Source organism: Oncorhynchus mykiss, chromosome 15 (genome assembly GCF_013265735.2).
Source record: "Oncorhynchus mykiss isolate Arlee chromosome 15, USDA_OmykA_1.1, whole genome shotgun sequence".
Taxonomy (NCBI): Eukaryota; Metazoa; Chordata; class Actinopteri; order Salmoniformes; family Salmonidae; genus Oncorhynchus; species Oncorhynchus mykiss.
In genome coordinates this window covers 29,374,752-29,400,880 of record NC_048579.1, presented here as the reverse complement: position 1 = coordinate 29,400,880, position 26,129 = coordinate 29,374,752, and the positions used below count along the sequence as shown (strand labels likewise).

The 26,129-nt window shown below is 42.4% G+C and overlaps 2 protein-coding genes across 2 annotated transcripts in view; one reads left to right on the top strand and one right to left on the bottom strand.

Annotated features, from left to right (window-relative positions):
• The first annotated feature begins 383 nt into the window (after window positions 1–383).
• gimap4 (GTPase IMAP family member 4) lies at window positions 384–4,923 on the top strand. Its single transcript, XM_021562993.2, has 3 exons — window positions 384–543; window positions 1,173–1,928; window positions 2,351–4,923. Exons 1-3 carry the CDS (start codon window positions 513–515, stop codon window positions 2,362–2,364), a joined length of 801 nt encoding a protein of 266 aa, XP_021418668.1. The 5' UTR covers window positions 384–512; the 3' UTR covers window positions 2,365–4,923.
• Window positions 4,924–17,360: 12,437 nt separating this feature from the next.
• Window positions 17,361–26,129, bottom strand: part of plxdc2 (plexin domain containing 2) — a 176,261-nt gene continuing 167,492 nt past the window's right edge. The window contains exons 13-14 of the mRNA XM_021562992.2: window positions 23,556–23,719; window positions 17,361–21,506 (exon numbers count right to left, since the gene is read on the bottom strand). Of these exons, the coding sequence (XP_021418667.1) occupies window positions 21,387–21,506; window positions 23,556–23,719 (284 nt within the window). The 3' untranslated portion in view covers window positions 17,361–21,386. The remainder of the gene's footprint in view (window positions 21,507–23,555; window positions 23,720–26,129) is intronic.

Below are 26,129 nucleotides of genomic sequence, written 5' to 3'. Positions count from 1 at the left end.
TATCAGTAGGCTACTTCACTTTGTAAAAGGTGCTGGGTTTGAAAAACATAAGTGTTAGTGAATTAAAGAATATGAGTGAAGCACTATGCTATGAATATTACTTTTAGAGTTGGAGTTTTACAGAAATATCATTTTTGTAAATATGAAGGATGTTGAAGATTTTAACAAAATAAAATTACTCCGTTTTTTGTTGTAATTTTCAGGAAGTTGTATTTTTTTTACTGCAATTTGCTCCAGTAATGTGACCACTGTCCAAGGGAGTAATTTGGGAATGCAATAGTTGGTCAAATACCTGTGAGGGCCCGCACAAGCCACAAACCTCCACTGTACAAAAAACTAATCGAGGAAGGCTGCACTGTCCGCAGGAGGTTCCAAGGGGGCACCATAACACAAGTTTCACGCACACACGTCCTGCTAAAATGTATAGTCCCGCGCCGTATGTCAACCAAGCAGGAAATCCTTCTCCAGCGGATTAATTGCGGAATACAATTATAGAATAACGAAGCACCGGCATGGAATCAGAGAAACAAGTTCAATCAACAGGTGGGTCTCAAAATATAAACGGTGTCTCAAGTCAATCGATACAACTAATCGAACAAAACCGATTAAAAGCCGGTTATCGATAGTTTACGGAATGCTAACAGCTAGGTAGCTAGGTTAGCCAGTTTAACTCTGATCCGAATGTGACACGTTAACTTTATAGTTTACTAATTTGGCTGATGACACATAGAAAGACTCCGGTTTCAACCATAAATAACCACACACGAGATTAACTGGCTGGATTTTTTTGTTGGCACGGACTAACGAATGAAAGTCAAAGTGATTACTAGCTGTCCGCTCTCCTCATAGACAATGCTCATGCGTAGGGTAGGCTATATGATTTGGTTCTAAACTGGCTTTATATAATTTTCAATAAGGGATTTGAAGTTGATAAGAATTATGCACCGCTAACTAACTAAATAATAAATAATCCATGGCCGCGGGAAGTAGGGGTGCCGAAGATGCTGCCGCACCCCCTGATAAATTAATTAATTCCACAACATGAGTGAACTAATCTTAATTACTCCTGTATTAGCGGAGAAAAATACTCCCCAGGTGTGCGTTAAATAAACTGCGGAAACAGTATTAGCTAAAAAGTCCTTGCTAATGACTTGTGATATGTGTACCCTCAGGAGAGGATGTGCCTGACCCAGAGGAGGAGGAGAAGAGGCTGGCGGCCGCAGCCCGGGAAGCCAACCGTTTATCTGAACTGCGGCTGGTGCTGTTGGGCTGGAGGTGGCCTGGGAAGAGCCTCACAGGCAACACCATCCTGGGCCGCGAGGAGTTCCGCCTAGAACGGGCAGCCGAGTTCTGTGTCAAGCGTCAGACTGAGGTGGAGGGGCGCCAGGTGACAGTGATAGACACGCCGGGCTGGTTCTCAGCCCAGACAACGCCTCTCCTCTACCAGCAGGAGATGGTACGGGGCGCCTCTATGTGTGGTCCCCCTGGCCCCCACGCCTTCCTGCTTGTCATCCCCGTGGGCATGTTTACTGAGGTGGACCGGGGCCGCATCGAGGAGCACCTGGCCCTGTTTGGGGAGAGCGTGTGGAGGCATACTATCCTTGTGTTCACTTGGGCTGAGGTACTGAGGAACATGTCCATCGAGAGACACATCAAGCGGGAGGGGAAGGATCTGCAGTGGGTGTTGGAAAAGTGCAAGAGGAGATACTTTGTCATCAATAACTGCATATTTGGGGAGCACCCCCAACTGAGGCGGCTCATGGAGAAGATAGAGAAGGTGGTGGCGGAGGAGGGCATCTATAACCCAGAGGAGGTGGAGGAGAAGAAACATCTGGACCAAAACCAGAACCAGAACCGGGAGCTTGGGGCAAGGCCCAAAGTGAACTCTGCTGTAGGATTGGCCAAACTGGACGTGGACCCGCCCCACAGTGAGTGACAGCTTTACTGACAACTCAGACATAGTCTGGTACCAGGAAACAGCAGTCTCATAGGCTGAACCTCAGACCGGGTGAACTGTATAATCTTTGCTCTTCACTCCAAAACATGTGAACTTGCATTACAGTTGTATTATTCCACTTATGGTAACTGTATTTGAATTACTCATGTAGTAGTCATGTACCATGTAGTGTGGAATTAGTCTCACTACCTCTCCCCTCAACCCTTTTTAACATTTCTTCCTTCATTTTTTTTCCTATAACTATTCTCTCAATTCGTTAGGATTGTCCAGGACAGGGCAATATTCCTCTCCAGTAATATCAATACTGCTATTAACTAGCCTAGATATTTTCACATAGACTTGACAATGACGTTTCTTCCAATTATATTGCATCTGTTATGTGTCCATTTTCAGATTCGGTGGATTGACTGACTGACTGACTGACTAAAGGAGAGATGGTGAGCCACCACAGTACCGATTTTTAAGAGCTGCCGGATCTACATCCATACATCACCCTTAACCTCAAGGCCTGTATTCACACATTGTCTCAGTGTTGATCTAGAATCAGTTTGCCTTTCTAGATCATAATGAACGAGACCAGTGAGGGACGACCTAATCCTAGATCAGCACTCGTACTCTGAGACAATTTATGACTACAGACCCGGATTATTTTAGAGTTTTAAGATATATTTTTTAATTTATATCAGTGTGAGCGATATTATCTGTAACTGGATGTAGGCCAACATTATGCTGTTTGAGACTGTTCCCTCCCACCTATGACAGCTCTGATGAAATGTATCTATTTGGGGGTCAGATTTTTAGTTTGCACATGAAATTTAAAAAATAAATATGACCAAGAAAAAAATCCCAGACATTCATACAGGATGATGAAAGAAATGAAATACCATCTGACTTCAGATGGTATTTTTTTAATTTGACCTTTATTTAACTAGACATGGCAGTTAAGAACCAATTCTTATTTTCAATGACGGCCTAGGAACAGTGGGTTAACTGCCTTGTTCAGGGGCAGAGCGACAGATTTTGAACTTGTCAACTCGGGGATTCGATCTTGCCACTAACCACTAGGCTACCTGCTACCTGCCTAGTGGTTAGAGCGAGGGCCTAGTATAGGCTACCTGCCTAGTGGTTAGAGCTAGGGTAGATGGAAGGCCTATCCTTTGTTCCATGAAGGGAGGATAATGGGAAAACTACGGTACGAGACAAGTCTCTCTGAGGCTGGGAAAGAGACAGGGAAGTCCCTATGATACTTCTTAACCAAGTATTTACAGTACATACTAGACAGCAGAGCTCTACAGAGCAACCATTTTACTCTCATATGCATCTAAAAATAGATGTGTTGATCAAGTATGAGCACATGTGCTACTTGTGATTTATTGCCCCAGAAAATAACTGCTGTAGACATTTTCAAAGTATTTGTTTGTGTGATTAGCTACCTTTATGAAACAAAACAAAGAACTATGAAATCCATATAGCTATCCCACCTCGAGCAGCAACGGTGCCTGGGTGGGCTGTGCGCACTGAGGGAAGTGCTGAACGATACATTGTTAAGAAGCGCACTGGCATAGAAGTTGGTCGAATTTACCCGAAAGTCTACTAAAGTGTGACTTTGTCCTCGTGTTTCTTGGCAGTGTACATCGTTTTGTTCACTCTCTAGGTTTTTAAAATGTTTATGTTAAGAGTTTGCTCAACTGCTAGCGAACAGACACGTCAGAAAATATAATCTCTCACAGACAGACATGTGAGTCGCTCCGTTACAACGGTGAAGGCCCTCCTGTTAAAGAGGCAGCTGAACATCGCCTAAGTGACTCAAATATTTCAGGTTAAATTGTAATTGGTTGAGCATGGAACACTCTTAAAACTCCTACATTTTTCTATTTAGGAGCACATGTGCTCATTGTAAAACATGTTAGTGTAGAGCCCTGGACAGGTATTCTCTACAATTGCACTACTAGATTTGAAAATGTTAAATAATTGTCTGCGAAAATGTTGTTCAGGGAAATTGTGTGTGGAAAAGTTACCCAGTTGTGACCAAACCTAAATTGGCATTTTAGACAATGTTTTATCAAGCACTTGAAGTGCAGGTACTGTTTTACTCTACTAGTAGAGAATCCAAATATCTATGTCTGGGTTTTGTTCATGGTTGTGAAATGTTACATAAATATACAAAATCCACATGTAATAAACCCAACCTTCTATGCAAGCGTATAGCTACTGAAATGTAATTTTAAATGTAATTGTGTAATGATAAATTAATGACACATTGCGTTTCATTTTTATACATAACTTTGGCAGTTATATGCTTCCATAACACTCTAAGTAGGGTCACTTAATTATTCAGATTGGTTAGAAATGAAACATGATGTAGAATTGCAACATGGCCCATGTTGATAGCGTTGCGATAGGCTTAACACTGTGAGTACAAGTATGTCTCTTATCATATCATTATTGTCATCATATTATAATTGTATATTATTATATACTGTAGGTCTTTTATTCTTAATTTCTTCATATTCTGACAACCAATACTAGCTACTGGTAGGTACTAGCACAAACTCACATCAAGTGGTGGGTATAATACGTATTTCTTTCCATGTTGATAATATATACAAACCCTTTCACATCTCCATACTGATGATACGCATTGATGTTACATATTATTCTGTTAGCTCCACTTACGGGAAGGCACATGTGCTGTAAGGGTTCTGAGTCGAGCAAAGTATCAGCACAGAAATATCTTTAAAGTTCTGTTTCGAGTTACCGCTGGTTGAATGATTTATCAAAGGGAGACGAGGTAGGTGTCATCTCTAGTCGGTGCAACTAGAGTAGCCTTTTCTTTCCCTTTATAATTGATGCTGTTTTGTTTGCGTGAGAACTATGATTTCTATATTTTGTCTATTGCCGTAGTAGACAATTCTATCTTTCCTAAAGTATCCAAATAAAGTATGTTTTGCTGGAATGTATGTGAACCTTTGACCTCCAGTGTTTTTGTCAAGTCCTTACATACCCGAAGGCAAAATCTCAATTGATCTTTCCTCAGTTGTTGTATGCTATGACCTTGTATGCTCTCACCTCCTGCTCAAAACCCATTGGAAAAGAAGCTCAGAGGGGAGGGACCATGGACCTTCTCCTCCAATATGGTTAAGAAGGCAAGGAGATTTGAGGAATCACAGAAAGACAAATTGAGACCGACACGGCTGATTGAGTGTTGTTTCAAGATGGCTATATCCTGATCAATGTGTGGACTACCAAGTTCAAAGCCTGGTTTTGATTCAACATTTTACTAAGGATCTTTTTCCATGTATAGGTTGTCCCGTTTAAGTGGAGTCCTTGGTGTATCAGTCAATAGGGTGTGTGTCAGTGATTGAGCTGTTATTGAAGTAAATAATGATTCATTAGAGATACTGCCAAAATCAACAGGCAGGCTGACACATGAGAAGTTGTTTTTAAGGTAACCATATGGATTTCTGCACTATTTCTCTCCAAAACACACTGAAGTGCGAACTGATCAATTCCAATATTTAAACTGGAGATTCAATGGGGGGGGGGGGGGGGGGGGGGCTGCAGACAGAAGCACGTGCGCACCTCGTGACATTTTTTTTGTTACCAGTTGTAGGTAGGCTATTTTGGTTGTCGTTATGGAGACACCTATTTCCAAACTTTTCCCTTAAAACATATCACAGCGTTGGAACTGATGCGCATCAACAAATAACTGTGACAAAGCTCGGGAAAACGACGGCTCTACAGCGCATTAGATAGATACATTCGCCATATCAAGCCAAGGGATTCACGCATGCTCAGTCCTTGGATCTCGATCGTTGCGGGGAGAGAATTTGCGTGCTTCTGTTATGGGGAAAAGTCCACAAAGAAACTGACATTAAATGTGGAGAATGATACATTTGCATATGTTGGCCATCAATTACCTTATTCATTTATATGCCTATGTAGGCTACTGTAGCCTACAATTTGACACTAATAGCATGTTGAATTGACAATATCACGGGAGTCAAATCAATTTGTGCCACTTGTGTAGCCTACCATTAGCTGGCAAACAAATTTAACATAAAGCCTATAACTTTAGTTTATTGTTGTTGTAAGCCTTGTGTTATTATGCAATTATTAATGGCCTTGTTTGGTTTAATCAATAATTGTGACCATGGTCACAGTTCTATTGCAATTGCTGACCAGCTATTGCTATTGTTGCATTGGATTGAAGGTAACAGTCAGTCAGATCAAATCAAATGTAATTTCTTCATCTACTTTGTGCATGACACAAGATTAGGCTACAGGTAAAAACAAATAAAAAACACTGGCTGTTGGTTGACAAGCATTCAGGTCATATCCATAATTTATTATTCATATTTGATTCAGGGATTGAAATTACAACACCATCCTCAGTAGCCTATTCCAGCAGGTTATTGGGCAACGGAAGCACTTCTTACCTCGAAATCACCTCGCTGTTTATGTTAAATGAATTTGTCTATCAATTTAAACTAAGAAAGCTGCTAAATAATTGATTTACATCTTGCCTAGGCTACTTTAGGCTAAAACTACATATAGGTCTAACAGGGGCTATATGCTACCTGCATCTAAATCAAATCAAATGTTATTTGTCACATACACATGGTTAGCAGATGTTAATGCGAATGTAGCGAAATGCTTGTGCTTCTAGTTCCGACAATGCAGTAATAACCAACAAGTAATCTAACTAACAATTCCAAAACTACTGTCTTATACACAGTGTAAGGGGATAAAGAATATGTACATAAGGATATATGAATGAGTGATGGTACAGAGCAGCATAGGCAGGATACAGTAGATGGTATCGAGTACAGTATATACATGAGGTGAGTATGTAAACAAAGTGGCATAGTTAAAGTGGCTAGTGATACATGTATTACATAAGGATGCAGTCGATGATATAGAGTACAGTATATACGTATGCATATGAGATGAATAATGTAGGGTAAGTAACATTATATAAGGTAGCATTGTTTAAAGTGGCTAGTGATATATTTACATAATTTCCCATCAATTCCCATTATTAAAGTGGCTGGAGTTGAGTCAGTGTCAGTGTCAGTGTGTTGGCAGCAGCCACTCAATGTTAGTGGTGGCTGTTTAACAGTCTGATGGCCTTGAGATAGAAGCTGTTTTTCAGTCTCTCGGTCCCAACTTTGATGCACCTGTACTGACCTCGCCTTCTGGATGATAGCGGGGTGAACAGGCAGTGGCTCGGGTGGTTGATGTCCTTGATGATCTTTATGGCCTTCCTGTAACATCGGGTGGTGTAGGTGTCCTGGAGGGCAGGTAGTTTGCCCCCGGTGATGCGTTGTGCAGACCTCACTACCCTCTGGAGAGCCTTACGGTTGTGGGCGGAGCAGTTGCCGTACCAGGCGGTGATACAGCCCGCCAGGATGCTCTCGATTGTGCATCTGTAGAAGTTTGAGTGCTTTTGGTGACAAACCAAATTTCTTCAGCCTCCTGAGGTTGAAGAGGCGCTGCTGCGCCTTCTTCACGATGCTGTCTGTGTGAGTGGACCAATTCAGTTTGTCTGTGATGTGTATGCCGAGGAACTTAAAACTTGCTACCCTCTCCACTACTGTTCCATCGATGTGGATAGGGGGGTGTTTCCTGAAGTCCACAATCATCTCCTTAGTTTTGTTGACGTTGAGTGTGAGGTTATTTTCCTGACACCACACTCCGAGGGCCCTCACCTCCTCCCTGTAGGCCGTCTCGTCGTTGTTGGTAATCAAGCCTACCACTGTTGTGTCGTCCTCAAACTTGATGATTGAGTTGGAGGCGTGCGTGGCCACGCAGTCGTGGGTGAACAGGGAGTACAGGAGAGGGCTCAGAACGCACCCTTGTGGGGCCCCAGTGTTGAGGATCAGCGGGGTGGAGATGTTGTTGCCTACCCTCACCACCTGGGGGCGGCCCGTCAGGAAGTCCAGTACCCAGTTGCACAGGGCGGGGTCGAGACCCAGGGTCTCGAGCTTGATGACGAGCTTGGGGGGTACTATGGTGTTGAATGCCGAGCTGTAGTCGATGAACAGCATTCTCACATAGGTATTCCTCTTGTCCAGATGGGTTAGGGCAGTGTGCAGTGTGGTTGAGATTGCATCGTCTGTGGACCTATTTGGGCGGTAAGCAAATTGGAGTGGGTCTAGGGTGGAGGGTAGGGTGGAGGTGATATGGTCCTTGACTAGTCTCTCAAAGCACTTCATGATGACGGAAGTGAGTGCTACGGGGCGGTAGTCATTTAGCTCAGTTACCTTAGCTTTCTTGGGAACAGGAACAATGGTGGCCCTCTTGAAGCATGTGGGAACAGCAGACTGGTATAGGGATTGATTGAATATGTCCGTAAACACACCGGCCAGCTGGTCTGCGCATGCTCTGAGGGTGCAGCTGGGGATGCCGTCTGGGCTTGAAGCCTTGCGAGGGTTAACACGTTTAAATGTCTTACTCACCTCGGCTGCAGTGAAGGAGAGTCCGCATGTTTTCGTTGCAGGCCGTGTCAGTGGCACTGCATTGTCCTCAAAGCGGGCAAAAAAGTTATTTAGTCTGCCTGGGAGTAGGACATCCTGGTCCGTGACTGGGCTGGATTTCTTCCTGTAGTCCGTGATTGACTGTAGACCCTGCCACATGCCTCTTGTGTCTGAGCCGTTGAATTGAGATTCTACTTTGTCTCTGTACTGACGCTTAGCTTGTATGATAGCCTTGCAGAGGGAATAGCTGCACTGTTTGAATTCGGTCATGTTACCAGTCACCTTGCCCTGATTAAAAGCAGTGGTTCGCGCTTTCAGTTTCACGCGAATGCTGCCATCAATCCACGGTTTCTGGTTAGGGAATGTTTTAATCGTTGCTATGGGAACGACATCTTCAACGCACGTTCTAATGAACTCGCACACCGAATCAGCGTATTCGTCAATATTGTTATCTGACGCAATACGAAACATGTCCCAGTCCACGTGATGGAAGCAGTCTTGGAGTGTGGAGTCAGCTTGGTCGGACCAGCGTTGGACAGACCTCAGCGTGGGAGCCTCTTGTTTTAGTTGCTGTCTGTAGGCAGGGATCAACAAAATGGAGTCGTGGTCAGCTTTTCCGAAAGGAGGGCGGGGCAGGGCCTTCTATGCGTCGCGGAAGTTAGAGTAACAATGATCCAAGATTTTTCCACCCCTGGTTGCGCAATCGATATGCTGATACAATTTTGGGAGTCTTGTTTTCAGATTAGCCTTGTTAAAATCCCCAGCAACAATGAATGCAGCCTCCGGATAAATGGATTCCAGTTTGCAAAGAGTCAAATAAAGTTTGTTCAGAGCCATCGATGTGTCTGCTTGGGGGGGGATATATACGGCTGTGATTATAATCGAAGAGAATTCTCTTGGTAGATAATGCGGTCTACATTTGATTGTGAGGAATTCTAAATCAGGTGAACAGAAGGATTTGAGTTCCTGTATGTTTCTTTCATCACACCATGTCTCGTTAGTCATAAGGAATACGCCCCCGCCCCTCTTCTTACCAGAAAGATGTTTGTTTCTGTCGGCGCGATGCGTGGAGAAACTGGCTGGCTGCACCGCCCCCGATAGAGTCTCTCCAGTGAGCCATGTTTCCGTGAAGCAAAGAACGTTACAGTCTCTGATGTCCCTCTGGAATGCTACCCTTGCTCGGATTTCATCAACCTTGTTGTCAAGAGACTGGACATTGGCGAGAAGGATGCTAGGGAGTGGTGCACGATGTGCCCGTCTCCGGAGTCTGACCAGAAGACCGCCTCGTTTCCCAAATCATGGCACAGTTTAATTAAAATCATAAACCCAGATTTGAGTCAGTAGGCCTAGCCTATGCCTATTGAAATGACAAGTCAATATCGCAAATAGGCCATTTATAATGGTTTGTAGGCTAGTCTTAACATCTGGCACATAATAATGGCACCATTTGCCAGAAAATAGCCTAACACTGTTTTTATAAAGTTTAATGAGGCCAAATGATCTTTTCTCTTCACTCTCTACAAAGAGAGTTCTCATCTATATTATTCGTAGCTGTCTATATACCACCACAGACAAAAGCTGGCATTAAGACTGCTCTCAACCAACTCTATAAGGCCATAAGCGAAGAAGAAAGTGCTTACCCAGAAGTGGCGCTCCTAGTGGCCAGGGACTTTAATGCAGGCAAACTTAAATCAGTTTTACCACATTTTTACCAGTATGTCACATGTGCAACCAGGGGGAAAAAATCTTATACCACCTTTACTCCACACACAGAGATGCATACAAAGCTCTCCCCCACCCTCCATTTGGCAAATTTGACCATAATTATATCCTCCTGATTCCTGCTTACAGGCAAAAACTTAAGCAGGAAGTGCCAGTGACTCGCTCAACACGGAAGTGGTCAGATGACGTGGATGCTACACTACAGGACTGTTTTGCTAGCACAGACTGGAATATGTTCCGGGATTCATCCAATGGCATTGAGGAGTACACCACCTCAGTCATCAGCTTCATCAATAAGTGCATCGACAACGTCGTCCCCACAGTGACTGTATGTGCAGTTAAAGTCGGAAGTTTAGATACACTTAGGTTGGAGTCATTAAAACTTGTTTTTCAACCACTCCACAAATGTCTTGTTAACAAACTATAGTTTTGGCAAGTCGGTTAGGACATCTACTTTGTGCATGACACAAGTCAATTTTCCAACAATTATTTACAGACAGATTATTTCACTTATAATTCACTGTATCACAATTCCAGTGGGTCAGAAGTTTACATACACTAAGTTGACTCTGCCTTTAAACAGCTTGGAAAATTCCAGAAAATGATGTCATGGCTTTAGAAGCTTCTGATAGGGTAATTGACATAATTTGAGTCAATTGGAGGTGTACCTGTGGATGTATTTGAAGGCCTACCTTCAAACTCAGTGCCTCTTTGCTTGACATCATGGGAAAATCAAAATCAGCCAAGACATCAGAAAAATAATTGTAGACCTCCACAAGTCTGGTTTATCCTTGGGAGCAATTTCCAAACGGCTGAAGGTACCACATTCATCTGTACAAACAATAGTACACATGTATAAACACCATGGTACCACGCAGCCGTCATACCGCTCAGGAAGGAGACACGTTCTGTCTCCTAGAGACAAATGTACTTTGGTGCGAAAAGTGCAAATCAATCCCAGAACAACAGCAAAGGACCTCGTGAAGATGCTGGAGGAAACAGGTACAAAAGCACGGGGTGGCAGCATCATGTTGTGGAGGTGCATTGCTGCAGGAGGGACTGGTGCACTTCACAAAATAGATGGCACCATGAGGGAGGAAAATGATGTGGATATATTGAAGCAACATCTCAAGACATCAGTCAGGAAGTTAAAGCTTGGTCGCAAATGGTCTTCCAAATGGATAATGACCCCAAGCATACTTCCAAAATTGTGGCAAAATGGCTTATGAGCCACTGGAAATGTGATGAAAGAAATAAAAGCTGAAATAAAGAATTCTCTCTACTATTATTTGGACGTTTCACATTCTTAAAATAAAGTGGTGATCCTAACTGACCTAAGACAGGGATTTTTTTACGAGGATTAAATGTCAGGAATTGTGAAAAACTGAGTTTAAATGTATTTGGCGAAGGTGTATGTACATTTCCGACTTCATTGTACATATAAATTATAATTAGCCTATTTTGCATGTTATTTTGACATCCCTTCGTGTTACAGTTTGCAAACAATGTAAAAAAATATATCTTTGAGTTAATAAAGTCGTATACAGGTGCTGCCATGGGTGCTGCCATAGATTTACATTAGAAGCGCCCGTCCAAGAAGGCTCAAGGTCATTAGCCACAGATAAAATTATGTCAAATCATGCTATATCTACCGTGGCTTTGATTGGACTGATCTTGTCAACATCATACTTTCAAAATCTTAGCTAGCTAGCTAGACAAGCAGTCATCATCATGAATCACATTGACCATCTACCGGCAAATCCTTTGCAAACCTTGTCATATAAAGAGAAAGCATAGATAAAACATATCAGTGCTCATCAGCCATTGGACATAAACAATACACAACAAGTAAGAAATTGCAAATGCAACAATGAGTGGTTTGGAAGGAATCAGTATTTTGCTTCAACTGCCAGCTATTCGTTGGAGAGAGTGTGTGGTCCAAGTCTGGGTTTAAGGATTTAAAGCATCTGTCTGAAAGGATCTCTTTTCCAAGCTTAAAAGGATAAACATTCACACGCAACACCATGGGCCAGAAAAGGTTGGATACATTGGCCATGCTTTCAATCCAGCATGACTTCAGAACTCGGACCTGGGAAATCTCCGACTTCGGTGCGTTCGAGACAACTGGGGACTTAGAAAAAAACGAGCTCCGGCTGGGAAAATATACTGAACAAAAATATAAACGCAACATGCAACACTTTCAAGGATTTAGCTGATTTACAGTTCATATAAGGAAATCAGTGAATTGAAATAAATGCATTAGGCTCTAATCTATGGATTTCACATGACTGTGCAGGGGTGCAGCCATGGATGGGTCTGGGAGCCAGACCCAGCCAATAAGAACAAGTTTTTCCCCACAAAAGGGCTTTATTACAGACAGATATCAGACGATGCCGCAGTTGAAGAAGCCTGATGTAGAGGTCCTGGGTTGGTGTGGTTACACGTGGTCTGCAGTTGTGAGGCCGTTTGGACATACTACCAAATTCTCAAAAACGAAGTTGGAGGCGGCTTATGGTAGAGAAATGAACATTAAGCTTTGGTGGACATTCCTGCTGCACAGCATGCCAATTGCATGCTCCCTCACAACTTGAGACATCTGTGGCATTGTGTTGTGTGACAAAAGTGCACATTTTAGAGTGGCCTTTTTATTGCCCCCAGCACAAGGTCCACCTGTGTAATGTTCATGCTGTTTAATCAGTTTCTTGATATGCCACACCTGTCAGGTGGATTAATTATCTTGGCAGAGGAGAAATGCTCTCACTAACAGGGATGTAAACAAATTAGTGAAAAACATTTGAGAGAAATAAGCTTTTTGTGCATATGGAAATATTGGGGATCTTTTATTTAAAAAATGGGACCAACACTACATGTTGCGTTTATATTTTTGTTCAGTATATTTTCCTTACTTTCTGACCACATAGGTCTACTAAAATACTTCAAATGGTAAGTTGCGTCTCTCTCTCTCTCTCTATGCACGTTTTACTGAGTTACCCAAATCCCTGAGTCAGTAGAAACCATATTTATTTAAGCAAGTCAGCCATATCAGCTATGGTTTTTCAAAAGGCAGCAAATGAGGCTGAATAAACTTTTTCGCTGCCAGATGAGGCTCTGCTGAGGTGTAGCGGTTGTAAGGATTCACTCCATGGTGCTGAAATGAAACCTTTTAAAAATATATTTTAAATTTAACCTTTAGTTAACTAGGCAAGTCAGTGAAGAACAAATTTTTCTTTATAATGACAGCCTACCCCGGCCAAACCCTGACGACGATGGGCCAATTGTGCGCCGCCATATGGGACTCCTAATCACGGCCGGATGTGATTCAGTATGGATTCGAACCAGGGACTGTAGTGACACCTCTTTGTGGGCACCGTTTGTCACCGTTATAGCGCAATTCATGTTTTGTTTAGTGTTATGTTGTGTAGTGGCTTTGCTGGCATGCATTAAAAATGAGTTTGCCCCACCAACATTTACATGTTAAAATTGCCACTGCAAACATCTTGCCCCCTCCCCTGACAATCCCATCCACAGTGATTGATTGACAGGCCAAACTATTAAATGGATAGTTGACCCAAATTACGTAATGACACATTGGTTTCCTTACCCTAAGTGTCCACAGCAGCAGAGCCAATAAAATACATCATTTGAAGAAGAAAAATAATTATGGTAATTCATATCTTGCAGTTAAACTCGGAATATGACTTGAATCTCAAGAGAAGAAAGGTTTCAAAACTGTCCTGAACTTATAGACCTAGACAATATCCAAAACAACTAACAATTACCTTTTTATTGCAAAGTCATGTCTCTCTAATCAATTCCAAAACTAAACTCACCAATCTGGGAAGTACACTCGTTAAAGTATTCAATAATCTATCTGTGTATTTTGCATGGAATCAAGGCATTAGAATGTACCAGAGGTCACCAAAATAGCTTGTTTTGCAAAAAAAAATATGCAGGGGGCAATCACCCCCAGGCCCACCCAGCCCAGACTCACTGGCTTGCTACTTTTTCTACTAAATGTACTTAAGGAAAACACCATCACCAGCGAAAACACAACGAAAGCCTGATCGCCAGCAACAATGAGCAAAAACACAATGAAGGCTGGACTACCAATGAAAACAACGAAGGCTGTTCACCAGTGAAAACACATTGAACACAATGACCAGCATCCGACCAGCTTGCAATTTATGCTGGTCTATAGTGTTTTTTTTCTCAACATGGAAGACTATCATGTGAACTCAATTGCATCCTATTCCAAGTGGACCTGTACTCTATGAAAAGGTTGCACCACTAGATGGCAATAAGACATCATGTTTGTACTTATAAAACCCAGCATTCAGTTGACAAAACCTACAAAAATAATGCTATGGTATTAATATTAGATGGGTGTTTGCCAGGGTTTTACCATATTATTATGCTCATGGACATGTTGTTTAATATACTATAACAATACTGTAATATATGTATAATTACGCAAGAAATCCCGAGGAGGTGTGGTATATGGCCAATATACCACGGCTAATGGCTGTTCTTATGCACGACGAGTGCCTGGATACAGCCCTTAGCCGTGGTATATTGGCCATATACCACAAACCCCCCGAGATGCCTTATTGATATTATAAACAGGTTACCAACGTAATTAGAGTAATACAAATATGTTTTGTCATACTCGTGGTATACGGTCTGATATACCACGGCTGTCAGTCAATAATCATTCAGAGCTCGAACCACCCAGTTTATAATAAATTATAGTACATTGTTGGACTGCCCTCTGACACCACTACAAACCACTGACAGTATAGAGGAATCCTCTTGACAGTCGGCAGTGCACCTCTCCATTCCCTACATGCCCTCTTCACCCCTGTCCTCACCTCAAGTGGCCCACCTGAGGTGGGGTATAGAGTAATGTAGAAATGTTGTTGGTGCTTCAGATGGAGTCCCTGGAGCTTTCTTCTGCATGTCTCTGTACCTTTTTGCAGTGTTACTCTTGTTTTAGTGTTTTCCCCCAGCGGTAGTGTTTGGCGAAGCAGGCTCTGGTGACAGTCCGGATATGAGTATTCCTTAAAGGGGGCTTTTTCTGGATTGGTGACTTTTTCTTTACAATGGCTATTCTATTCTGTTTTCTACAGGGATCGCTGTAGTGCTGATCCCTAAAAAACACACAAACGTTTCAAATAAACAAGTCCAGCAGCAGTGACTTCCCCAGCCAGTCAAAAGAGCCCCTCAATTCTCAACATCTGTTCCATGAAACCTGCTTTCAATTCATTCCCAAACACACCTGTTTACTCACACACACCACACACACACACACACACACACACACACACACACACACACACACACACACACACACACACACACACACACACACACACACACACACACACACACACACACACACACACACACACACTTGTTTACAAAGTCAGAATCCCAACCTCTGTGAGACACATCCAGGCAGACACTCATGCTGCTGCGTCGTGTGAAGCCCAGCTGTCAGACGCAGAGCTGCCGAGCTCATCTGAAACTTGAATGAAATCTGCCTGCGTTAGAGGTACATTGTTTTTTTGAAATAACCCGACAGGCTTCTGTTGTGTAAAGACTGTAGACAGTTCTGCTGTCTTCACGTGTTGTTTGAGGGGAAGAGAGTCATCCATTTGCATTTGTGTGTCAGCTTCAAAAAGGCATTATCCCCCGGCTTCTAATTGTCTAATTGCAATCCTCTGTATATGCACACAAAACTGAGCACAGCCACTAAACAGCCTCTCAAGAGACGGAAAACTTTAAATGGATCTTGGATTATACCAACTGAAGTTTTTGGTGTCATATTTAAATTAAACATATCTGTTAGTGGGTCTAGTGGCTTGGGGGTACAGAATAATACGGTTTAATACAAGCATCCTGTGTCTGTCTCTCGCCTCACTCTGTGTGCGCTATTCATTTATTTATCCCCAACAGCAGGGATTAAAAGATTCAACAGTGATTTTGGGTTGGATAGGAGTTTTGCAGCGGCTAGAGGGGTTTTTGAAACTCAATCATTTATACCACGCTTGGCATTTGAATGAGATACCACCACAATATTTCCTCTTAACCTTCATCGAAAACTCAATTTCAGGAGAGATTGTGGCCACTGCTCTGGCTGAATTGCTTTGAGAAACACATTGATGTAGAGGCTAAACCCAGCAGACGACCCAACTTTACCCAAACATCCTTTCCTCTTTTTTTTGTAATCAAGCCTTGAAAAATACTGGCTACCCTAGCGCTCCACTGAAGAAAACACTCTTCTTGCTGTTTCCTCCTCAGCGATGGAGAGCTATCAGCAGCACTCACACATACACACACAGTGGTGGAAAAAGTACCCAATTCTCATACTTGAGTAAAAGTAAAAGATACCTTAATAGAAAAAGACTCAAGTAAAAGTGAAAGTCACCCAGTAAAATACTACTTGAGTAAAAGTCAAAAGTATTTGATTTTATATATACTTAAGTATCAAAAGTAAATGCAATTGCTAAAATATACTTAAGTGTCAAAAGTAAAAAGTATAAATCATTTCAAATGACTTATATTAAGCAAACCAGACGGCACAATTGTCTTTCATTTTTAATGTATCGATAAGCAGGAGCACACTCCAACACTCAAGATATCATTTACAAACAAAGCATTTTTCTTCAGTGAGTCCGCCAGATCAGAGGCAGAAGGAATGACCATATGTTGTCTTGATAAGTGCGTAAATTGGACTATTTTCCTGTCCTGTTAAGCATTCAAAATGTAATGAGTACTTTTGGGTGTCAGGGAAAGTGTATGGCGCAAAAAAGTACATTATTTTCTTTAGGAACCAAGAAAAGTAAAAGTTGTCCAAAATAGAAATTGTAAAGTACAGATACCCCCCAAAACGACTTAAGTAGTACTTCAAAGTATTTGTCCTTAAGTACTTTACACCACTGCTCACACAGCAGGACGGACCAACAGCCTTCAAAGGAAACCACGAGGGACTCTGCTGGAGGGAAGGGAAACACAGAACTCACCGGGGGGAGGATAAGAGACTGACCGAGAGGGGCAGCACAGCATGGTCACCAGGGCTGTCTCTTTTGTGTTGCTACTTAGGTATTAATGATGACTTATACTTGTAGTGTACAATTCCCCAATGTCACAACAGTAACTACTAAGTCGGACATTTGAGGTGAACAGAAAAGTGGAAAACAAGATTTAAACAACATTCTTTATTTCAAATGTAATCAAAATGACAGTAGTTACAGAAATTACAGACAGCTAGGGTACTGTGTGATTTTTGAGTCTCTTGTTGTCATGTCCTAAAGAGTTTTGTAATGAGATCGGAAAACAAAACATAGGGTCACAGCTTCCTCCGTCCTCCATTTTGAGTTCAGGCAATCACCGTGGAACAAGACTTGTACCTGTATGAGCTACATTGTTCGTTTTAAGTCATTAGACCAATTAGTGGAAAAAAGATCAGAATTGGTCTGCCTGTCTAAACGCAGAAAATGTTGCTTTTCTTATTCTAAAAAGCATGTTATGAGAATGTTGGTTGAAAGCAATCAGGCCATTCAGTGATTACTGGAGTGACTTGAATATGCTTTCTTCTCCCAAACAACTAGTTTGAAAGTGTTGCAATCACTGTCTAACGCAGACTGAACACTTAGGCCTACTGAATGCCCCCCACTTCATCCTCCAAGTTTGTTTACAAAACTCAAACCCCTCTATCAGCTCTATCCTCGGGCCACTTCGCCTGCGTCCCAAATGCCAACCTATTCCCTTAAAGTACACTGCTTTTCACTAGAGCCCTATGGGTCCTGGTCCAAAGTAGTGCACTAAATAGGGGATAGAATGCCATTTGAGACATACGTTTGAGTGGTTATAAAAACATTTGCAGTTTTAGGTGGCAGCAGAACAAGCAGATGTCCCAGAGAGCTCAAACAACACAGCATTTCTCCACAAGGGAAGACTGAGCAAATCTCAAAGCAGTGTCTGCGTCCCAAATGGCACCCTATTCCCTGTCTAGTGCACTTTGTAGGGAATAGGGAAGCATTTGGGACTATGGTATTTGGCTGTAGGCATGGAAAATCTGTGAGGGTAGTCACGTGTGCCCCCCCCTCACCCCCCCAGCCCATCGACTCTTTAACACTGTTTTGGAAAATAAGCGTAATGTTCAGTAGATGGTTGCTGTGCTCAGTAACTCCACCTCTGTAGATGGACTTGTTATGAATGGAGTTGTGTTGAGTTCTGGCGCAGCTGATTCATCATCCTATACGAGCATTTGCGCGTGTGTGTGTGTGTGTGTGTGCCTATGTCTCTGCGTGTGTTTTGAGTTGAATGTAGGCCTGTGGTGGTGTGCTCAAAGTGGGAGTGCAATATGAAAATAGTGGTTTGATTCAACGTCAAGGGGCGAGATAGATTTGGACTTGGTGGGGAATGAAGTGAGAGATTGTGAACATGGGACACAGAGGTCTCCACGGTAGAGAACGCCGTAGTATGTTGACAAAATAAACATTGGGATGGGTCTTTGGTCTCAGTGCAATGGGGGATTAATTAATCATCAATGATGTAACGCTAAATAATTCCCAATCATTATCACTACATTTAAAAAAAAATTAAAAAATGCATAATGAAGTTTGATGAATGTTATATTGCACATTTGAGATATATATATTTTGTATAATCTATTTATTTGTAATTCTAAATAGTACCGTGTGTATGTACCATTGTAACCCAAGGCATATTTCCCAGCTCAATCTACAAATGATGGTGAAATACATTTCATTGTATTTGTTCGGTCAGTCTTGGTACAGTATACAAATCAGAATTTTGTTTGATTTGATCAATGTATGAAAGCCTTGTCCGTTATAATCGACCAGCAACAGCAGTTATGCAATGATTGACACATTCATTCACATTTGAAAAAAATAATCATAATTGAGAAGGCCACTCAAAAAGAAAAACAAAATAGTCATATAATATATCATATGTATGCTTTTTCATTAATAACCCGAATCTGCAAATGTTTTGAGAGTCAATCTACAAAGGTGTAGGCCCATGTATATACATTGCTATGCTAGGGTTAAATGACATGTACTAGTCAGCCATTCATATTGACTTGGAACAGTATGGAGGTTAGAGATTTCCTAAAAAAAAATGCATTTTTGACTCTAACATTACGTTTGTTTAACGTTTCGGCAGATATCTCACTCCATATAACACGAATCCTCCAGTCCTGTACAATTTAGATTCTTCTTCAGGTTGAAACAGCAGCAGGTCAAACTGCTATTGAAAACCACACTGTATACCACAATTCAAAACCCAGGCAAACTCATGCCAGGTACGTTTTTTAATGTATCGCCAACGCGTCTCATAACATCTTGTTAATGTACCTCAGGTCAACCAATCAGCATCAATTACACAGAACCAGCTCAAACTGACCCACCTTCAAGCAGGTGGATATCTAATCACACAAACACAACACGCACACAAACACTCAATCACTCACATATAGACCATGCATACACACAACCACACACAGTCACAAGCGCCTGTCTTGCAATTTTGCATTAGTACCACAAGTCAAATGAACTAAAGATATATGTGCATGGAAAAACCTTTTGTGCAAAAAATGTTTGAGCAGACTCCAGTCAAGGAAATAATGGCACGGCAGTACTGAAATCACTGTAAAAAAAATAACAACAACATACAGTATGTTAATAAGGGAGCAATCAAACCAATGAGAAGAGAAGAGTGTGCCCATCACCCCATCGTGGAAAACAGAGGTTCTCTCAGTAAGCAAAAACCACACAATCTTTGACAAAATGAGAAAAAAAAGAGATGCCAGAGCTGAACAAAAGAGACAGAACTGAACATTTCCAGACTTGCAGACTGCTACTCCTTGGTGGGATGAGTGGCAGTAGCAAGAGCATATCACACTATTGAACCACACTATGGAGTAAAAGCTATGGTAAAGAAGCCTTATTGTGGTAGTGGGAAGCAAGACAAACCCCCCCCACACTGATTATGAGAAAACCCAAGTAAAAAAAGCAACAGAAACAAAATACGAAAAAAGTACATTTGCAAAATCCCAAAAGGATGTAAAGTCTATATAACCTCACCAACATTTAAAGTCGAGATCTCTGTTCACATACTCAGTATTGTTTCTGAAAAATATATTGTATAATTCCACCTACTCCCCCAATGCATCACAGTTACTCTGTACAACCCACTCAATAGCCTAGTTTACACCTTGTGCTAACATGTGAGTTTCGTGATCTGATCAATATGATCCAATCACTATCCGATCAAGGTTTTTTCGCCTCCACACATAGTATTAAAATGTGTCTCTTATCCGTCCACTGTGCCCGCATTGTGACCAGATTAGCTCATGCCTCCCTGTATGCAAATTATTTGACAGATATTCTTTAAAATAATATGGATGATTTGTTTTAAGACAGTTACTGAAGCCCCTAAGTCAATTTTGATACCTGTAAATTGTTTTAAAGGCCGGTATTATGATGATTTAAATGGTTTGACCATCCACATCTGTTTACACTCAATCGATATCCAGACACAATGCGTGCTTGACTACCTCCGGAGGTGGTCAGGAAGATCTGATCACAATCCGATCACAATGTGTCTTTTAATCATCTACACGTCTTAAAATGTTGGCACGATCAAAATGTGGACAAGATCAGGACAAAGGACGCATGTTAGCACCAGGTATAAACGTGGCTACTTTCCCTCTGTCCCCAACAAGTCAGTCAGTCAGTCACTTCAACCAGCACGAGTGTGAGACTTTGAGGACTTGGACGAAGAGCTGACTTGAGATCCGTTTTCAAGGTTTACCTACAGCACAGTCCCTCTGGCAGTGACCCTCCCTAAGCTCTCAGATCAGCTCTCTGTTGGACAAGCTAGGGTTGAAGATGGTAGTCCACCATGGTAGTCCACCAAACACAAGGCCCACTCTTCAACAACCAGCAAGAGTGTGGGGTTTTCAAATTAACACCTCCACAATTTTCTAATTTAAGTTTACAATCTTGACAGTGAGTGTTTTAATCAACAAAACAAGAGACCAGCGTCAATCAGTCGCCATGGGTATGGCAGATTCGGAAGGCCTGTTTCTGGGGCAATACTGGTGTGTCAGTCCCTGTGGAGCGGGCGCAAGGGGGGCAATACGGGAGGGGGGAGAGCGACACGGCGGGGTGTGTGTGTGTGTGTGGTGGGGGGGATGCCCTTTAGCACTGCTCAGACTCGATGAAGCCCTCTTTCTCCTGGCCCACGGGCTCCACCTCCGCATAGGCCGGGTGACCGGACCCTCGGCGGAACTTCATGGCCGGCCACCTGCTGGGACGTCTCTGGAGAAGGGGAAAGGGGTCACAGGTTAAGCCGGGTGTACAGTACAAGATTTTAGCCCCAATTACATTTTTTTTGAGATCGGAGACAAAATCCCCATGTTGTTGCCCACTCGGGGTGTGCAGCTGTCACCGACGCTTGCTTAATGTGAGCGGGTCAGAGACAGAGTCTGAGGCTACCGATCATGTCTTTTTGCTGTCCCAGACATTTTCAAACATGTTTAATTTTATCGGCACAAAATCTGCAAAGCTCTTGTAGTGTGAGATATGCAACAACAAGTTTTGAGAACAATGATCAGCAATTGCCAATGAGAGCTCGCTAGAGAAGAAGCCAGATGACATTGTTTCGCATCACCCAGAATATAACTCTCGAGCAGGAGCGATGACTACCAGTATGCATTTGTACTTGCCTTTAACCAAAGCCAAAGTGTCAAATCGTTACCGCTCTGAAGATCACATTTAATGTTATTCAATTCAAAATGTTGGATAGAAATGTCAACTCTGCATGGCAAGCGTAAATGTCTGACTGAAAACTTATGAGGCTGCTTTGAGCCACAGCTTGTTCTAGCTACATTAACAATCTTATCACGTCATTGTTTTGCAAGACAATGTGGTGGTACGGAGAATCCTCACGACCAAGAATCTTGTTGTGTGTGACACCCCACCAGATCGTTTGAGTGTGCGCACCACTATGTTGGCAAGACAAAAAAACGACACGAAAGACACCCGTTTAATGTGAAAGGCTCAGCGATGTAAGGATTTTGACAGTTGTGTAGTGTCCACCCGGCCTTAGAGGACCGTATATAAACATGTTAGAGGTCATGAGGGTCATTGAGGTCTCAGACTAGGGTTAAAGACCAAAGGTTAGCAATGCCACTGGCCTGTGCCCAGGGTTAGGCCACTGTGCTACGTCCTGTGTCAGCTGAGCTGTCAGTAGCTAGCTTGCCCTTCTCATTTGAATTATGATAGATCGCGTTAGTAATAAGCAAGGTACATTGTATCACAGACGGCGAGAAATAATATCTGAGGTATCTTAGGCATGCATGATTGAAGCCGATGTATTGAATGAGATGAATTGATACTCGCCCGTTTAATATATACCATGTACTAAACCACTCGGTGAGCGATGAAAGCATTTGAATTCTCTCAGGGAAATTGTTCCTTGTTCGAGGGATTGGCTCATGGTGCGCTATTGACCTTGAAGATTATGCGTTTGTCGTTTATTTTCTCTAGATGTTTAAACATCAATCCGTCTCATTACAGTTTCCAAACCGTACAAATGAAACCGAAACCATTTCCTTGTCGAAGCATTCGTAGGCATTTATCAACAAAGAACCAAGCCTGCACCCTGTGAAAGCAATCATGCATTTTTATGAGTTGGAGAAATGGATAAAGTGAAAAACTATGAAGTGTGCTATCCTTTACAGTGTGTTTTTGGCGGGGCTGTATCCCAAGGGGCACACTATCCTCCATAAAGTGCACTATTTTTTAAAAGAGCCCTATGGACCTTGGTCAAAGGTAGTGCAATTTGGGACACATACGGGGCATCTGGTTGTTGGCTGACATATATCCTGACCTGGGAATTAAGTATCTGCTGGGGTAGATTAGGAAAGCACACATCATATTCAAACCTGACAGGCAGAGCGAGAGAGAGAGAGACTACCCTCAGGCTAGCATGGGTGTCGGCCTGCTGTTCTTCAGTACTTCAGGTACTTCAGGTCACATATCTGACCAACATATAGACACTCCAGACCAAAGGGACTTTTAAATCTAGTGGATACTTTGGACTTTTGAGAAGTCAAAGCAATACCCGTCTTTGTACATTAACTTTTTATTTTTGGGGGAAGAGTGGATGGAGAGTCACTCTTCTTTGATATGTTTTATGCTTTAGGGACACACAGATGAGAAGCCGTGGGAGATAGGTGAAGAGGAGATATCGTGAGACGGGTGCTCCCTTCACAGGGATTGAACCCCGGTCTTCTGCAGGGAATCGCAAATGTGCATTGAGCTGCTAGTAGCCTCTCATAGAGTAGTGATAGTGCTAAGACTCACCTCGATGAAGAATAGGCTTGCGGCCGAGGTGGGGTGATGGTAGATGTAGACGGTGACCAGGACTGTGGCAGCCATGATGAGCATGACCATGAGGATGCCCAGGATCAGTCCAGTGTGCAGGGGGTGTGTGCCCTTCCGCTCTGCAGAACTCTCCTTTGGCATCGCTGGAGAAACACAGCCAAAACACCCTTTAGAATCTCTCTCTTGAACACACAGACCCAAACACTCAAGACACAGCCACCCGCACACGCACCCATGCACAAACAATTGGCACAATCCGTCTACCAGGTGCTTAGAGATTGAACACACACTTTCACTGCATTTTTCCTATTCAACAGTAGGGGACACTCATCACTCATGGATGCTGCTCGTCTCTGTTTCTTGTCACTGTAGGGCCTCACTCTTCATAAACAGGCCTGACGCTTGTGATTAAAAGTTAATTTGAACAAATGATATGATGCTGAAATTATTATTGTATACTGTAAATGCCTTGTTCAGCATTTACAGCCTAATCATAACAACTCTGGTAACAATTCTCCTCCAACCATTCACGGAAGGTTCCGGATCTAGCTCAGCCTTCAGCAGCAGATACGGTGTATATGTGTGTGTGTGTGTGTGCGTGCGTGTGTATTGAAGGAGGAGATTAGCATCGTTGTGGCTTAGCCTGTTTAGCTATTCATGAGCAGCGTGCTTCAGCAGAGGCATGAGATATAAAATCTAAGTTTAGTGGTTGTGTACACTGATTTAGAGTTGTTGTAGCAGGTGCGGCGAAAGGTGCAGATAATCCCAAACCAAGGTTAGCACATGGTGTTATTGGATGGGAGAAAATGGACGGAGATATTGAGAGTTATCAGACACTCTTCAGTAATGACAGTCCAGTTTGATAAGGTGGGTGTGTGGAGAGGAGACTCCATAATGATTGACTGTCCTACGGAGAGCCATAAATGAATGTGAATGTGTCATCTTCAAGTCTGTGGGACGAGACAGAGTCAAACCTGTCCAAACTGGGTTGCCAGTTATGAATCACTAACTGACACCTCAGTATTTTCAGCTGTTTGAAGCTGGTGTACAAAACCGAAAGTTAAAGATGCAAAAATAAAACTTAAGGACAGAAGGCATAGAAATAGCGCACATAGAATAGATCTCCCGCTTCTTAGACTTGCTTTCTATGAGAATGGCAGCTCTATAACTCATATTTCTATGTGAATTTTTACGGGTCACCCAAAAAGTGACATATTGCATCTTTTAAGTTTGAACTACCAATACTACTTCTACTACTACTAGTCAATTGAAACCTGCCCTCTGTCAATCAAAGCTGAAAGCCTGATAATAAGATAACATTGGAACACCCTGTTCTATATTCTCATCATGTTTGATTCCCACTGATGTGTGTGTTTGTGTCTGTGTGTGTGTGTGTGTGTGTGCGTGCATGCGTGCGCGCGCGCGCGTGCGTGTGATTGTGTGTGAGCCCCACTGGAGGCTGGCCCATTGATCATAGCAGGAGTGAGCTAATGAAGTGATGACCCTCACAGCTTTTTTTTTCTCTCAGCTCCTACAGATTTATGGCAGCATTCCTTTCTGGGTCTATTTATTTATTGTGCTTGTATATTTATTTTGTTTACTTTTCTATTCTCTTTCTTGGTTTAATTAGTGACCAGCCACCCACCAGTGCCCCAGGCAGCTCCCTCCTCTCCTGGCTCAATGCCTTATTGATCTCCATCATCACACAGGAAAACAGGGAGGTCCAGAGTGCTAATCAAACCTGTTTGCTAAAACATGGCCTGTCAAAGTGGATTTACATACAGGTAACTGCCAAAATAATGGAAACAAGTGAGTAAATGAGGGATACAAAGTATATTGAAAGCAGGTGCTTCCACACAGGTGTGGTTCCTGAGTTAGTTAAGCAATTAACATCCCATTCAATGCATTTGAAATATGTATTTTGTCATTTGTATTACACTGGGCTAAACTAAGCTCCAATATATTATGTAACAACATACTTTTGAGAGCTATAACTTATATTTAAAAAAATTCTAACGGTTCCCAATTTTGTGGCCCCATTTGACCCTGCATTGGTACCAGAAGGCTGATGGCACTATAGTGTGATAAGACCATCTGCTAAATTAACTAAATATAAATGTATACATTGCATTCAGAAATTATTTAGATCCCTTCCCTTTTTTCACATTTTGTTAGGTTATTGCCTTATTCTAAAATGGAATAATCCTCGTCAATCTACACACAATACCCCCTAATGAAAACAGAAATACATTAATTACATAAGTATTCAGACCCTTTGCAAGAGACTTGAAATTGAGCTCAGGTGCATCCTATTTCCATTGATCATCCTTGAGATGTTTCAACAACTTGATTGGAGTCCAGCTGTGGTAAATTCAATTGATTGGACATGATTCGGAAAGACACAGACCTGTCTATATAAGGTCCCACAGTTGACATTGCATGTCAGAGCAAAAACCCAGCCATGAGGTCGAAGGACAGTAGAGCTCCGAGACAGGATTGTGTGGGTACCAAAAAAAATTCTGCAGCATTGAAGGTCCCCAAGAACATAGTGGC

Coding starts and splice junctions, on each gene's coding strand:
- gimap4 (XM_021562993.2), top strand. CDS start 513: ATGGAATCAGAGAAACAAGTTCAATCAACAG. Junction 544..1,172: donor GAAACAAGTTCAATCAACAG/GTGGGTCTCAAA, acceptor GTGTACCCTCAG/GAGAGGATGTGCCTGACCCA.